This window comes from Saccopteryx bilineata, chromosome 3, assembly GCF_036850765.1.
Source record: "Saccopteryx bilineata isolate mSacBil1 chromosome 3, mSacBil1_pri_phased_curated, whole genome shotgun sequence".
NCBI lineage: Eukaryota > Metazoa > Chordata > Mammalia > Chiroptera > Emballonuridae > Saccopteryx > Saccopteryx bilineata.
The window spans coordinates 125,824,974-125,837,353 of record NC_089492.1 but is presented as its reverse complement, the minus strand read 5'-3'; the positions used below and the strand labels follow the sequence as shown (position 1 = coordinate 125,837,353).

The 12,380-nt window shown below is 40.9% G+C and overlaps 1 protein-coding gene across 14 annotated transcripts in view; it reads left to right on the top strand.

The window, feature by feature from the left end:
• The window catches only part of AAK1 (AP2 associated kinase 1), a 224,210-nt gene that overhangs the window by 137,534 nt on the left and 74,296 nt on the right, over nucleotides 1-12,380 (top strand). For all 14 annotated transcript variants that reach the window (XM_066267309.1, XM_066267308.1, XM_066267314.1 and 11 more), the window contains exon 5: nucleotides 907-1,049. In XM_066267309.1, coding sequence (XP_066123406.1) covers nucleotides 907-1,049 — 143 coding nt within the window. The remainder of the gene's footprint in view (nucleotides 1-906; nucleotides 1,050-12,380) is intronic.

Sequence of the window (12,380 nt, the reverse complement as noted above, 5' to 3'; positions counted from 1 at the left end):
CTCGGGGTCTCGAACCTGGGCCTTCCACATCCCAGTCAGACGCTCTATTCACTGCACCACCGCCTGGTCAGGCAAGACAGTGGTTTTAACCACCGGTCTGCCGACCCATGCAGGTCTGCTAGAAATTTTGTGCTGGTCCATGGTCAAGTGGTTGAAAACTACTGTCTTAAGAGACTGTCCATAAACTTAAAATATGTTGATAATACCAAAAATGTGATGTTAATCAATAACTTAGCCTTTACTATAATACCTGTTAATCTGATTTTTAAAATGCTACCAAGTTTGAACTTGACAGGTTGTTTCCTCCTGCCCATCCCATTTTGGACAGTAAAATGTTTAGTGATGAGGCAGTAGGAGCATCTGGGGATCTAGATGATTTTGTAAATGAAGCTGTTAGCTTTTTGGTATTGGAGATTAAATATTGGTGTAACATTTCTACAAACCAGTAGTGAAGCCAGTAAGACCAGACTGTTCCTAAAGTATGACTATAAAACTGTCTTCTTCCTTCTCCTGAGGTCTATTGTGCAATTGGATTTTTACTGAAAGATACAGCAAGTTGAACCTGTGGCCCTGTCTCATACACAGCGAGGACAGTATAACCAGGCAACTAGAGCTAGACCATATTGTCAGTGCTACTAATCTTGAAGACATAATGATAATGAGGGCAGCACATGTCTGGGGTGCTTATAAAATAGGGAAACTGTTTTAGACACATTAGAGGATGCACTGGATTGTAAAAAAGCAAATGCCAGCCTGGGAGTCAAGACCCTGGGTTTTAGTCCTGGCTTAGCCAGTGATCAGCTCTGTTTCCTTCATCCAGGTTGCTTTATGGAGAACCATTATTCTTATGGGTAAGTGACAAATCTGAATGTTTATAACCTCTCCTATGCTCTTCACTCCTCTCAGGAGGCCAGGTGGTCAACCTGATGAACCAACGCCTGCAAACAGGTTTTACAGAGAATGAAGTGCTGCAGATATTCTGTGACACCTGTGAAGCTGTTGCCCGCCTCCATCAGTGCAAAACGCCCATTATTCACCGTGACCTGAAGGTAACAGACCACACTGATTGTTTGTTCTTACAGAGTATTTTCTTTCCTTTTTTTTTTTTTTTTTTTTGACCAAAGACAGAGAGAGGGTCAGAGAGAGGGACAGATAGGAACAGATAGGAAGGGAGAGAGATGAGAAGCATCAGTTCTTCGTTGTAGCACCTTAGTTATTTATTGATTACTTTCTTATATGTGTCTTGATTGGGGGCCTACAGTAGAGCGAAAGACCCCTTGCTCAAGCCAGCGACCTTGGGCTTTAAGCCAGCGACCTTCGGGCTCAAACCAGCAACCATGGGGTCATGTCTGTGATCCCACGCTCAAGCTAGTGACCCCGCGCTCAAGCTGGTGTGCACGCACGCAAGCCGGATGAGCCCATGCTCAATCTGGCAACCTCAGAGTTTCAAACCTGGGTCCTCCGTGTCCCAGTTTGACACTCTATCCACTGTGCCACCACCTGGTCAGGCTTACAGAGTATTTTCTATCTTCCCCAGCAATCAGTGGATACTAAAGGGGTGTGAGAGAAGTTTAAGGTATGGTCCCAAATTCTGAGCTTGTGTTCTGCTTGGGGAGAGGAAGTACCAAGGAAGAAAAGGTATAACAGTACAGTATAGTTTTCAGTTTTATTACTTAAGTAGTTTTCAGAAATTCTTTATAATCATCAAATGCTTGAACACATATTGTTTTTGTTTTTCCCGATACACTCCCAAATTCGCTTTTTCAAAGTCATGAAAAATAATATCTAATTTAAATAGTTTATTAACAATAATGCTTGGTCTTTAAAGTCTCTTTTCTATTTTGCAAAATCTATTAATTGATAACTTTTAAAACTTGTTCTACTAATTATCATCCCCTTACCCTGGGCCTGTTATGTTGTAGTTGCTTGACAATGTTTGTTGGATGGAATTGGCACCAGTTAGGATTCGCTAGCATTTATAGAGCACCAATGTGTGCCATGTGCTTTACCTGACATTTTATGACACTCTCTCTTTGGAGGAAGACATTCTTCTTTACACTTTATAGTTGAGAAAACAGGAGCAGAGAGGCTACCGGACTTTCCTAAGGTTGTATAACTAGGAAGGAGCAGTACCAGCATTTGAATCTAGCTCTTCTAAATTGCAGTTCCTTTTTATTTATACCTGTGTTGTGAGACATGTGCTTCCTAGCTGATAACGTGTACCAGCATCCCCTACTGTGTTCTTTCGACGCAGACTGCTGGTTTCACAGCGAATCTATTGGGCTGTAATTTTGGTGGTGTTAGAGAGGCCCAGAATTCATATCTTAAAAAGTGCCGCAAGTGGTCTTTATACATTCTAAAGTTTGAGGATCACAATTCACATACCATCAATTCACTATTTTAAAGCGTACAATTCAGTGGCTTTTAGTGTATTTACAAGGCTGTACAACCATCCCCACTATCTAATTTCAGTACATTTCATTACCCAAAACAAAAATCCCCTATCAGTTGGCAATCACACTTTATTCTCCAGCTCTCTAACCCTCGGCAACCACTAATCTACTTTCTGTTGCCTGTTTTAGACATTTCATGTAAATGGGACCTGGGCATTTATGGTTCACTGGTCGAATTCTCGCCTGCCTTATAAAGGGGCTCATACTATATGACCTCTTGTGTCTGACTTCTTTCACCCAGAATAACGTTTGCAAGGTTCATCTATGTTGTAGCGTATTTTCTTTTCATGGCGGAATATTCCATCATGTGGATATACTGCATTTTGATTATCTATTCATCAGTTGGTGGAAGTGAATTGTTTCTACTATAGCTATTATAAACAAAGCTACAGTGAACAGCCATCTGCTAGTTTTCATATAGGCATATGCTTTTAGTTCTCTTGGGTTTACACCTGGTGTGGAATTAGTAACTGTGTTTAACCTTTTGACAAATTGCCAAACTGTTTTCTAAAGTGGCTGCCCCATTTTATATCTCATCAGCAATATACGAAGGCTCTTAATTTCTCCACATCCTTACCAATACTTATTATGGTCCTTTTTTATTTTATCCATCTGTAGTGAGTGTGAAGTGGTACACACATACTAGCATTTCTGTACGAACACAGTTAGCTTTCAGGAAGATATAGGTGTATAGCTCCAAAAGCCTTAGACAGCCTTCTCTAGTATAGAAAAAGGAGAATACTTCTTAGTAAATATTATGAGCCTAGCATAGTATGAATACATAATTCTGCACAGATAAAATATGGTTCCTACTCTCAAATATTTAAAGTATTGAGAGGATGTAAATGAAATATTTAGACTTGAAACAAATAGATAAATTATAAAACTTTATATAACAAAATGATGAATAGATGAAAACAAGTGGCTTAATATATGATCAGATAGTGAGGTCATGGAAACAGTGATTGAAATCTTCTAGAAAAGTGGAATTTTGAAGTACTAGTGGGATGTGGGTGATCACAGAAGATGAAGGACATTTCAGGCAGAGAACGGAGTCTGAGGGCAGCTTCAGGAAGGGAGCCTCAGGCATTTGGGGATGGAGAGGGAGGGAAGGGCCCAGTGCCTGGCAGGTTGCAGACCAGGCTAGAGGCCACTGCTCTGAGTATGTATTAACATTTAATTCGATTGTTGCCTTTAACAATGAGTGAAATCCTCAGGCCTGTTAGCATGTATTTTGAAATAAGCAATGGTGCCAACATTTTAGGAGCTGACCTCTGTCCCTGCTCCCTGCCTTGGAGAAGAGTTTGTGAGGGGGAAATAAATAGGGGAGAAGCATGGCTGGGCCGCACCAGCACTGGTCTGTGAGTGTGGGAACTTTCTCTGTGACCTGTATGAGCCCCGGCCTCCCTGGAGCCTCATTCTCTCCCCATGTCAAATGGGTTTCAGTTTCACACTTGAACTCTGATTCTGTGGCACTAGTGTGCCTTGCACTGATGGGGTTGTAAGTACTCTCTGAGAAGTGAACATGGCAGTGTCCTTCATATTGCCAGGTGCAAAGGACACTTCCCAGACCCTGTCTTTTTCTCCTTCCGTAGCCTTTGACTGCTTTATGACTGTCTCCTCCCTTGAACTCTGTAGAGTGTGCTCCACCAGGCTTCTCCTCAGGCTCTTTGTTTGCTCCTCTAAACACTTAGCCCTTGAGCCTTAGTTTCCTCGCCCATGAGGTAGAGACAGCAGTGCCAGCTTTGTTAGGCTTGTGGTAAGGTTAAATGAGAGCGTGCATGTCACTCTCTAGGCACATTCATGGTACTAGATCCTGAGAGGGCACAGAGGTGAGAGCAAGGGGAGGGGCAGAGATGGCCTTCAAGTATTCTTTAGAGGCTGCTATTCCTGTGTTCTTAAACAAAATCTTCCTTTATTTTAACTTTTAAAACATTTATTAGATTAAATGAAGCCAAAATGATTATCATTTTATACCCATAAATAATACCTACCCAGGTTATGTATTCCTAGCATATTAATGCCCTGTGGTGTTCATAGTGCTGCTTTGAGGTGGTAGGTAAGCATCATCCAGTGATGGGAGCCTAAGGTACAGAACCCAGTGTCTTACCTGGGGCACAGAGTAGATCAGTGCTGGGGCTCAGAAGCAGGAGCCCCAGACTCTTCCTTCACTGCTCTGAGAAGCCCATGAGATGTCTCAGTAGAGGGAAGTGAGCCAGCTGGAATAGGGAGGATGAGGCCTGGGCATGAGCAAGAGGCTGCCATGCTTGTTCCCCAGCCTGCCCTCAGCCTGTCCCTGTCTTCAGAGTACCTGAGAGTCAGCGCAGCACTGGAAGCACACTGTTGGGCCCTACTGTAGTTGCATTTTAATTAATATTGAAGACCATCTAGCATGCTGCCAGGTAGCTAGTAGTGGTTCAGGAGGCTTTGTTTCCCTTTTTCTTCTACCTTGGAAATATGGAGTGTAACTTAGAGGTCCCTAGGAAGAGGTCTCCAATGTGCTTGTTCTAGAGGAGTCCTGTTGCTGTTGATTTTAGTCATTGGCTACTGCTTGTCTTGATTGACACTTTGCACAACTCTCCAAATCTTACCCTTGCTGCCATCTAAATGCTTTCATTAACATGTTAGATTTTATCGATTTCTGCTAGTATGTGCATTTTGGGCAGTCACGTGTGCCTGCCACACCACCAGATTCCTAAGGCATTAGTGAAGTCCCTATGTACCTCTTGTTTGCCTTGGCTGTGTTGTTATATAACATAGCCTGAGCCACTCTGAGCTCTTTGTCACTGCTGGAATGAGCCATCAGAGTCCTAGTGGTAGCCAAAGCCAAAATGTTCTTTATTTTCTTACTACCCAGAGAAAGTGCTGGTTGCTGGTCTTCTAATTGCTTCTCTGCAAGCAGGATTTCCATTTGGTGAGGAGATACCATTGTGAATGAAGTCAGTGAGACATGGGAAAGAGCATAGGCCAGGCCAGCTGTGGACCCCTTTGTTGAGTCAGTGTTTCCCTGCATGGGGGTCTGCTTATACACATGCAGAGCTGCGGAAAACCCCTCTTGTTCTGCATGGTCTTTGTTTCAAATTACATATAGGCAATACACAGAAATCAGTCCTGGTCCTTAAGCAGCTTATATTCTAAAAATAACCGTAGCAGAAGTTCTATTCTCTGTTGAAGATCCTTCCTCAAATACATTATTTTAACATTTAAATTTTTCTCCCAGTTTAAAACTTTTATTTCTCTGAGGGAAGATAGAGATTATTATTACAGATCATGGAGTCATAGACCTGGGAAGATCACCTCTCCTTTGACTAATCAGGTCACCTCTGTTCAGAAAGGTTGTGACTTGCACAGCTAAGTCAGTGATCAAAATAGAGGCTGAGGTTTTTTACTCCTGTTTTAGTTTTTGTTTGTTTGATTTTTTTTGTATTGTACCATGCAGTTTTCCAAGTACATGAGGAAGGGGGAAAGGATGGCGGTGGAGTGGGTGAAAGCTATACTCACCTCCTCCCAAGACCAAACTGCAATTACAACTAAATTATAGAACAATCATCCTGAATAGCCAACTGAAGAATAGTTGATAAGAAGCCTTACAACCAAGGATTTACAGAAGAAACCATGTGAGACTGGTAGAAAGGGCAGAAATGCAAAAAGAGCCGGGGCCCCTCTCCTACTCTGGTGGCTGAGGTTCTAGTAGAGAAAGATCTCAGTTGTAGGGGGATTCCCCCTGAGAAGCATGGGTCCTAAATCCCAAGCCAGGCTCCCTAGCCTAGAGCACCAGAGCCTGGAATAGGCACATACATAACCTTCAACTGTGAAAAGCAGAGACTGAGCAGGGAGAGGTGGCTAGAGACACTGGCACTGTCTTAAAGGACCAACACACAAAATTTTGTTTCCAGGCACTCACCTTGGGCTCTGGTGGAGGGAGAGTGGAGCAGAATAGAGCTATGTGAGGAGAGTCTGGGGTTTGTAGTTCTGGGGAGAGACACAGGGTGACATCTACCCGGATCCCTGTGCTGAGTCATTCTCCAATACCACAGACACCATCTATCTATCTTTCTTTCTTTCTTTCTTTCTTTCTTTCTTTCTTTCTTTCTTTCTTTCTTTCTTTCTTTCTTTCTCTCTCTCTCTCTCTCTCTCTCTCTTTCTTTCTTTCCTTTTTTTTTTACCAAGTGCAAGGTGGGGAGGCAAAAGACAGACTCCCACGTGCGCCCCTCCTGGGATCCACCGTCTGCCTATCTGGGCCATTGCTTTGTTGCTTGGCAACTGACCCATTTTAGTGCCTGAGGCAAGGCCATGGAGCCATCCTCAGTGCCCTGGGCCAACTTTGCTTGAAGCATTGGAACCATGGCTGCAGAACGAAAAGAGGAAGAGAGAGAGAGATGGCTGTGGGGAGAAGTGGAGAAGCATATGGTCGCTTCTGTGTGCCCGATCAGTAATCGAACTTGGGACTTCCACACACTAGTTGGACGCTCTACCACTGAGCCAACTGGCAAGGGCTGACATAATCTTTCTTGAGTGGAAGATTCCACTCTGTGTGGCATTAGCCTGGGGGAAAGCAGTTGCTTCACCTGCCCCTTAAGCCCTGCTAGAGTCAGCTCCCTTGGCCAGGGTGTAGAGGTCTGGATAGAATCAGGAAGTGTCAGTGATTCAGCTGTCTGTCTTTGGGGCAGGGCCATTCTGCCTACTTCCCCATGAACTTGACTGACATTTCCCCCTTACAGGAGATCTAATAGAACCTCTTGGCTTCTGGCAGACCCACCCTTCTGGTACCGGAAGCCCTACCTGTTCGATTCCTAGTGGTTCTGTCCTGCTGAAGTCTGGGAAAAATCTGGCTCAGACTGAGTTGTGTGGTTGTTGATTGAGGGCCACACCCACCACTTTCTCTGAAGCCTGACTGGCACCTCCCCATCACAGCACATCCTCTACCCCCGTCCTCCCAACTCTACCAGAGGCTGTATCAATGATTGAGCCTAACAGGCAGCTGGCGACAGACCTTGGGGTACCTTGGGACTTTTGCTCACCTACCCCTGGGCCTGGTGCTGGTAAATACTAGCCTTGATGCACAACTTGGTCCTTCCTCTAGAGGTACACCAAAGCTGAGCAGAGGCGGCCACAAACTGTGGTTTGCTTGTCGCTCCAAATAGGTATTTTTGTTTTCTTTTTTTCTAATTATTATTAAGTGAGAGGTGGGGAGGCAGAGACAGACCATGTTCTGACTGGGATCCACCTGGCAAGACCCCTGTGGAGCGATGCTCTACCCATCTAGGGCTGTTGCTCCATTGCTTAGCAACTGAGCCATCTCAGCGCCTGAGGCAAGGCCATGGAGCCATCCTTAGTGCCCGGGGCCAACTTGCTTCAACCATTTGAGCCATGGCTGCAGGAGGAGAAGAGAGAAAGAGGAGAGAGGAGAGGAAGGAGTGGAGAAGCAGATGGTCGCTTCTTCTGTGTTCCCTAACTGGGAATCAGACCTGGGACTTCCACATACTGGGCCAATGTTCTACTGCTGAGCCAACCGACCAGGGCCCAAACAGGTTTTAACACTCGACTGAGTTGCTGAGTGGGTCCCGGTCGAGGTGCATACAGGAGTCTGTCTCTCTATCTCCCCTTGCCTCACTTAAATAATTAAAAAAAAAAAAAAGAAATTGACACTTGATTAAATCAACAAGGAAACAATGGCCTTAAGTGACTCACTATATCAGATGGATTTAATTGATGTCATCAGAGCATTTTACCCCAAAGCTGCAAAATACACCTTCTTTTCAAGTGCACATGGAACATATTCTAGGATAGACCACATGTTAGGACACAAAACAAGTCTCAATAAATTTAAGAAGATTGAAATTGTATCAAACATCTTCTGTGACCATAATGGTAGGAAATTAGAAATCACTCAGAAGAAAAAAAAAGAAAACACACAAAGACAGGGAGGCTAAATAATGTTACTAAACAATGAATGGGTTAACAATAAGATCAAGAAAGAAATCAAAAGATACCTTGAGACAAATGAAAATGAAAACACAACAACCCAAAATCTATGGGATACAGCAAAAGCAGTCGTAAGAGGTAGCATTACAGGCCTACCTCAAGTATAGGAGAAATCTCAAGAAAAAATTGAACTTTATTCTTAAAGGAACTTGAAAAAGAATAATAAGCAAAGCCCACAGTGAGTAGAAGGAAGGAAAAATAAAGGTCAGGGCAGAAATAAAATTGTAAAAAAAAAAAAAAGCAATACAAAATCTGTGAAACCAAGAGATGGTTCTTTGAAAAGATAAGATTGATAAGCTTTTAACCATACTCATCAAGAAAAAAAGAGAGGAACCAAATAAATAAAATCAGAAATGAAAGGGAAGTAACAATTGACACCTAAGCATTGTAAAAAAAAGATTATATGCCAACACATTTGACAATCTGGATGAAATAGTTAAATTCCTAGAAACATACAATCTTCAAAAATTAAATCAGGAAGAATCAGAAAATCTGAATAGACAGATTACAACTAGTGAAATTGAAGCAGTATTCAAAAAACTCCCAACAAACAAGTGTGCTGGACTGGATGGTTTCACAGGTAAATTCTGACATCTCACAGGTAAATTCAAACATTCAAAGAAGAACCAACATCTATCCTTTTTAAACTATTCCTAAAATTTCAAGAGGTGAGAAGACTCCCAAGCTTATTTTACAAGGCCAGTATTATGCAAATTCCAAAACCAGACAAAGACTACAAAAAAAAAAAATTGTAGGCCAATATCCCAGACGAATATAGATACTAAAATACTCAACAGAATATTAGCGAACTGGGTTTTGCAATACATTAAAAAGATCATACAGCATGATCCAGTGGGGTTTATTCCAAGGACACAAGGTTGGTACAGTATTTGCTAATCAATAAATGTGGTACACCACCTAAAGAAAATGAAGGATAAAAACCACATGATCATATTAGTAGATGCAAAAAGAACATTTGATAAAATCCAGACTCATTTATGATAAAAAAACCCTTAGCAAAGTGGGAAAAGAGGGAACATACCTCAACATAATAAAAACCATATATATCAATCCCACAGTCAACATCATATTCAATTGACAACAACTACAAGCATTTCCTTTAAGATTGGATGCAAGACAGGGTTGTCCACTTTCACCACTCTTATTCAGTATAGTATTGGAAGTCCTAGCCACATCAATCAGACAAGAAGAAGAAATAAAAGACATCTAGATTAGAAAAGAGGTCATAAAACTGTCATTATTTGAAGAACACATGGTACTGTATACAGCGAACCTTAAAGACTCCACCAAAAAATCACTAAAACCAATAAATGAATTCAGTCAAGTAGCAGGATACAAAATAAACATTCAGAAATCAGTTGCATTTTTATACACTAATAATGAACTATCAGAAAGAGAAACTGAGATAACAATCCCACTCACATTTGCTTCAAAAAGAATAAAATGCCTAGGAATAAATTTAACCAAGGATATGAAAGACCTGTACTCAAAAAATTATAAAAATCTGAGGAAAGAAGTTGAAAAAGATACAAATAAGTGGAAACATACACTATTTATGGATAGAAAGAAGTAACATTATTAAAATGTCCATACTACCCAAAGCAGCCTATAGATTCAACATAATTCCTATCAAGATACCAATGTTGTATTTTACAGAACTAGAACAGATATTCCAAATACTTATATGGAATCACAAAAGACCCTGAATAGCCTCAGCAATCTTGAGAAAGAAGAACAAAGTAGGAGAAATCACACTGCCTGTTATCAGGCTATACTCCAAGGCCATAGAAACCAAAACAGCATAAAAACAGACATATATATTCAGTGGGACAGAATAGAGAGCCCAGAAATAAACCCATGCCTTTATAGTCAATTAATATTAGCTAAGGAGGCAAGAACATGCAATGGGATAAAGATAGTCTATTCAATAAATGGTATTAGGAAAATTGGATAGATACATGCAAAAGATGAAAGTAAGCCACCTTCTTACACCATATACAAGAATAAGCTGGAAATGGATTAAAGATTTAAATGTTAGACTCAAAACCATAAATATACTGTAAGAAAACATAGGCAGTAAAATCTTGGACATTTCCTGTAGCAGTATTATTTTTTCTGATGTATCTCCTCAGGCAAGGGAAACAAAAAATATAAACAAATGGGACTACATCAAACTAAGAAGTTTTTGCACAGCAAAGGAAACTGTCAACAAAATGGAAAGACAGCCCACTGAATGGGAGGAGGGAAGTAGGTGAAAGCTATAACTCACCCCCTCCTAGGACTAAACTGAAATTACAACCCACTGAATGGCAGAACATGTTTGCCGATATATCTAATAAAGGCTTAATATCCAAAATTTATAAAACTTAACACCAAAAAAACCCAAACAATCCATTTAAGAAATGGGCAAAGGACCTGAATAGACACTTCTCCAAAGAGAACCTACAGATAGCCAATAGACACATGAAAAGTTGTTCAACATCACTAATCATCAGAGAAATGCAAATTAAAACCACAGTGAGATACTACCTTAAGCCTGTCAAAATGGCTGTCATCAATACATCAACAAACAAGTGTTGTTGGGAATGTGGAGAAAAGGGAACACTTGTGTGTTGGTGGTAGGAATGCAGATTGGTATAGCCACTGTTGAAAGCAATATGAAGTTACCTCAAAAAATTAAAAATGGAACTGCCTTATGATCCAGTGATTCTACTTCTGGGAACATATCCAAAGAAACCCGAAACACTAATTTGAAAGAATATATGCACCTCTATATTCATTGCAGTGTTATTTACAATAACCAAGATTTGGAGGCAGCCCAAGTTCCCATCAGTAGATGAGTGGATAAAAATGCAATGAACTACTACTCAGCTGTAAAAAAGAAGGAACTTTTACCTATTGCAACAGTGTGGTTGGACCTGGAGAATTTTATACTAAGTGAAATAAGCCAGTCAGAGAAAGACAAGTACCATATGATTTCACTTATATGTGGAATCTAATGAACAAAATAAACTTACAAACAAAATAGAAGCAGATTCATAGATACAGAGAACAGACTGACAGCTATCAGAGGAGATGGGGGTCAGGAGGCTGGGGGAAAAAGATGAAGGGATCAAGAAAAAAAACTCGGTCTGACCTGTGGTGGCGCAGTGGATCAAGCCTCAACCTGGGAACACTGAGGTCAATGGTTCAAAACCCTGCACTTGTCTGGTCAAGGCACATATGGGAGTTGATGCTTCCTGCTCCTCTCCCCTTTCTCTCTCTCTTTCTCAAATGAATAAATTAAAAAAATAAAATCAGTAAGGTAACTCTTAAAAAAAAAAGAAAGCCAGATCATTGGCTTTAAAAAAAAAAAAGAAAAAACTCATAGGCACAGACAACAGTGTGGTCATTACCAGAGGGAAGGGAGTAGGGGGAGCTAGGAGACGGTAAAGAGGGATAAATGATGATAGAAGGAGACATGCCTTGGATGGTGAACACACAATACCATATACAGATGGTGTATTACAGAATTGTATATAATTTTTTAACCAATGTTACCCCAATAAATTTAATTAAAAAAAAGAAGATTAAGACAATAAATGCATTCAGATTGAAAAATCATGAATATTCTCTTTTGTCAGAAAAGAGATTTGAATCTCATGAAGTACGATGTGTCCTATTTTTAGAATTACAGGTTTGGAAACCTGCATTCATCCAATTCTCCATACTTTCTCCAGAAATTCTGTGACTGACATGCTTGAATGCCGTATCTGTTTGAAATGTCAAGATGAAGCGGTCATTAGGAAGTGGCTTTCCAGACCTTTTAGCTAAAGCTATAAGCAGTTTGGTAGTGACAATTTTAATAACACTCTTTAGCCAATGGGTTGGGAAGTAAGGAGAGCAGTATTAAACTCTCAGGAAGCTGAATGATTTGAGAAT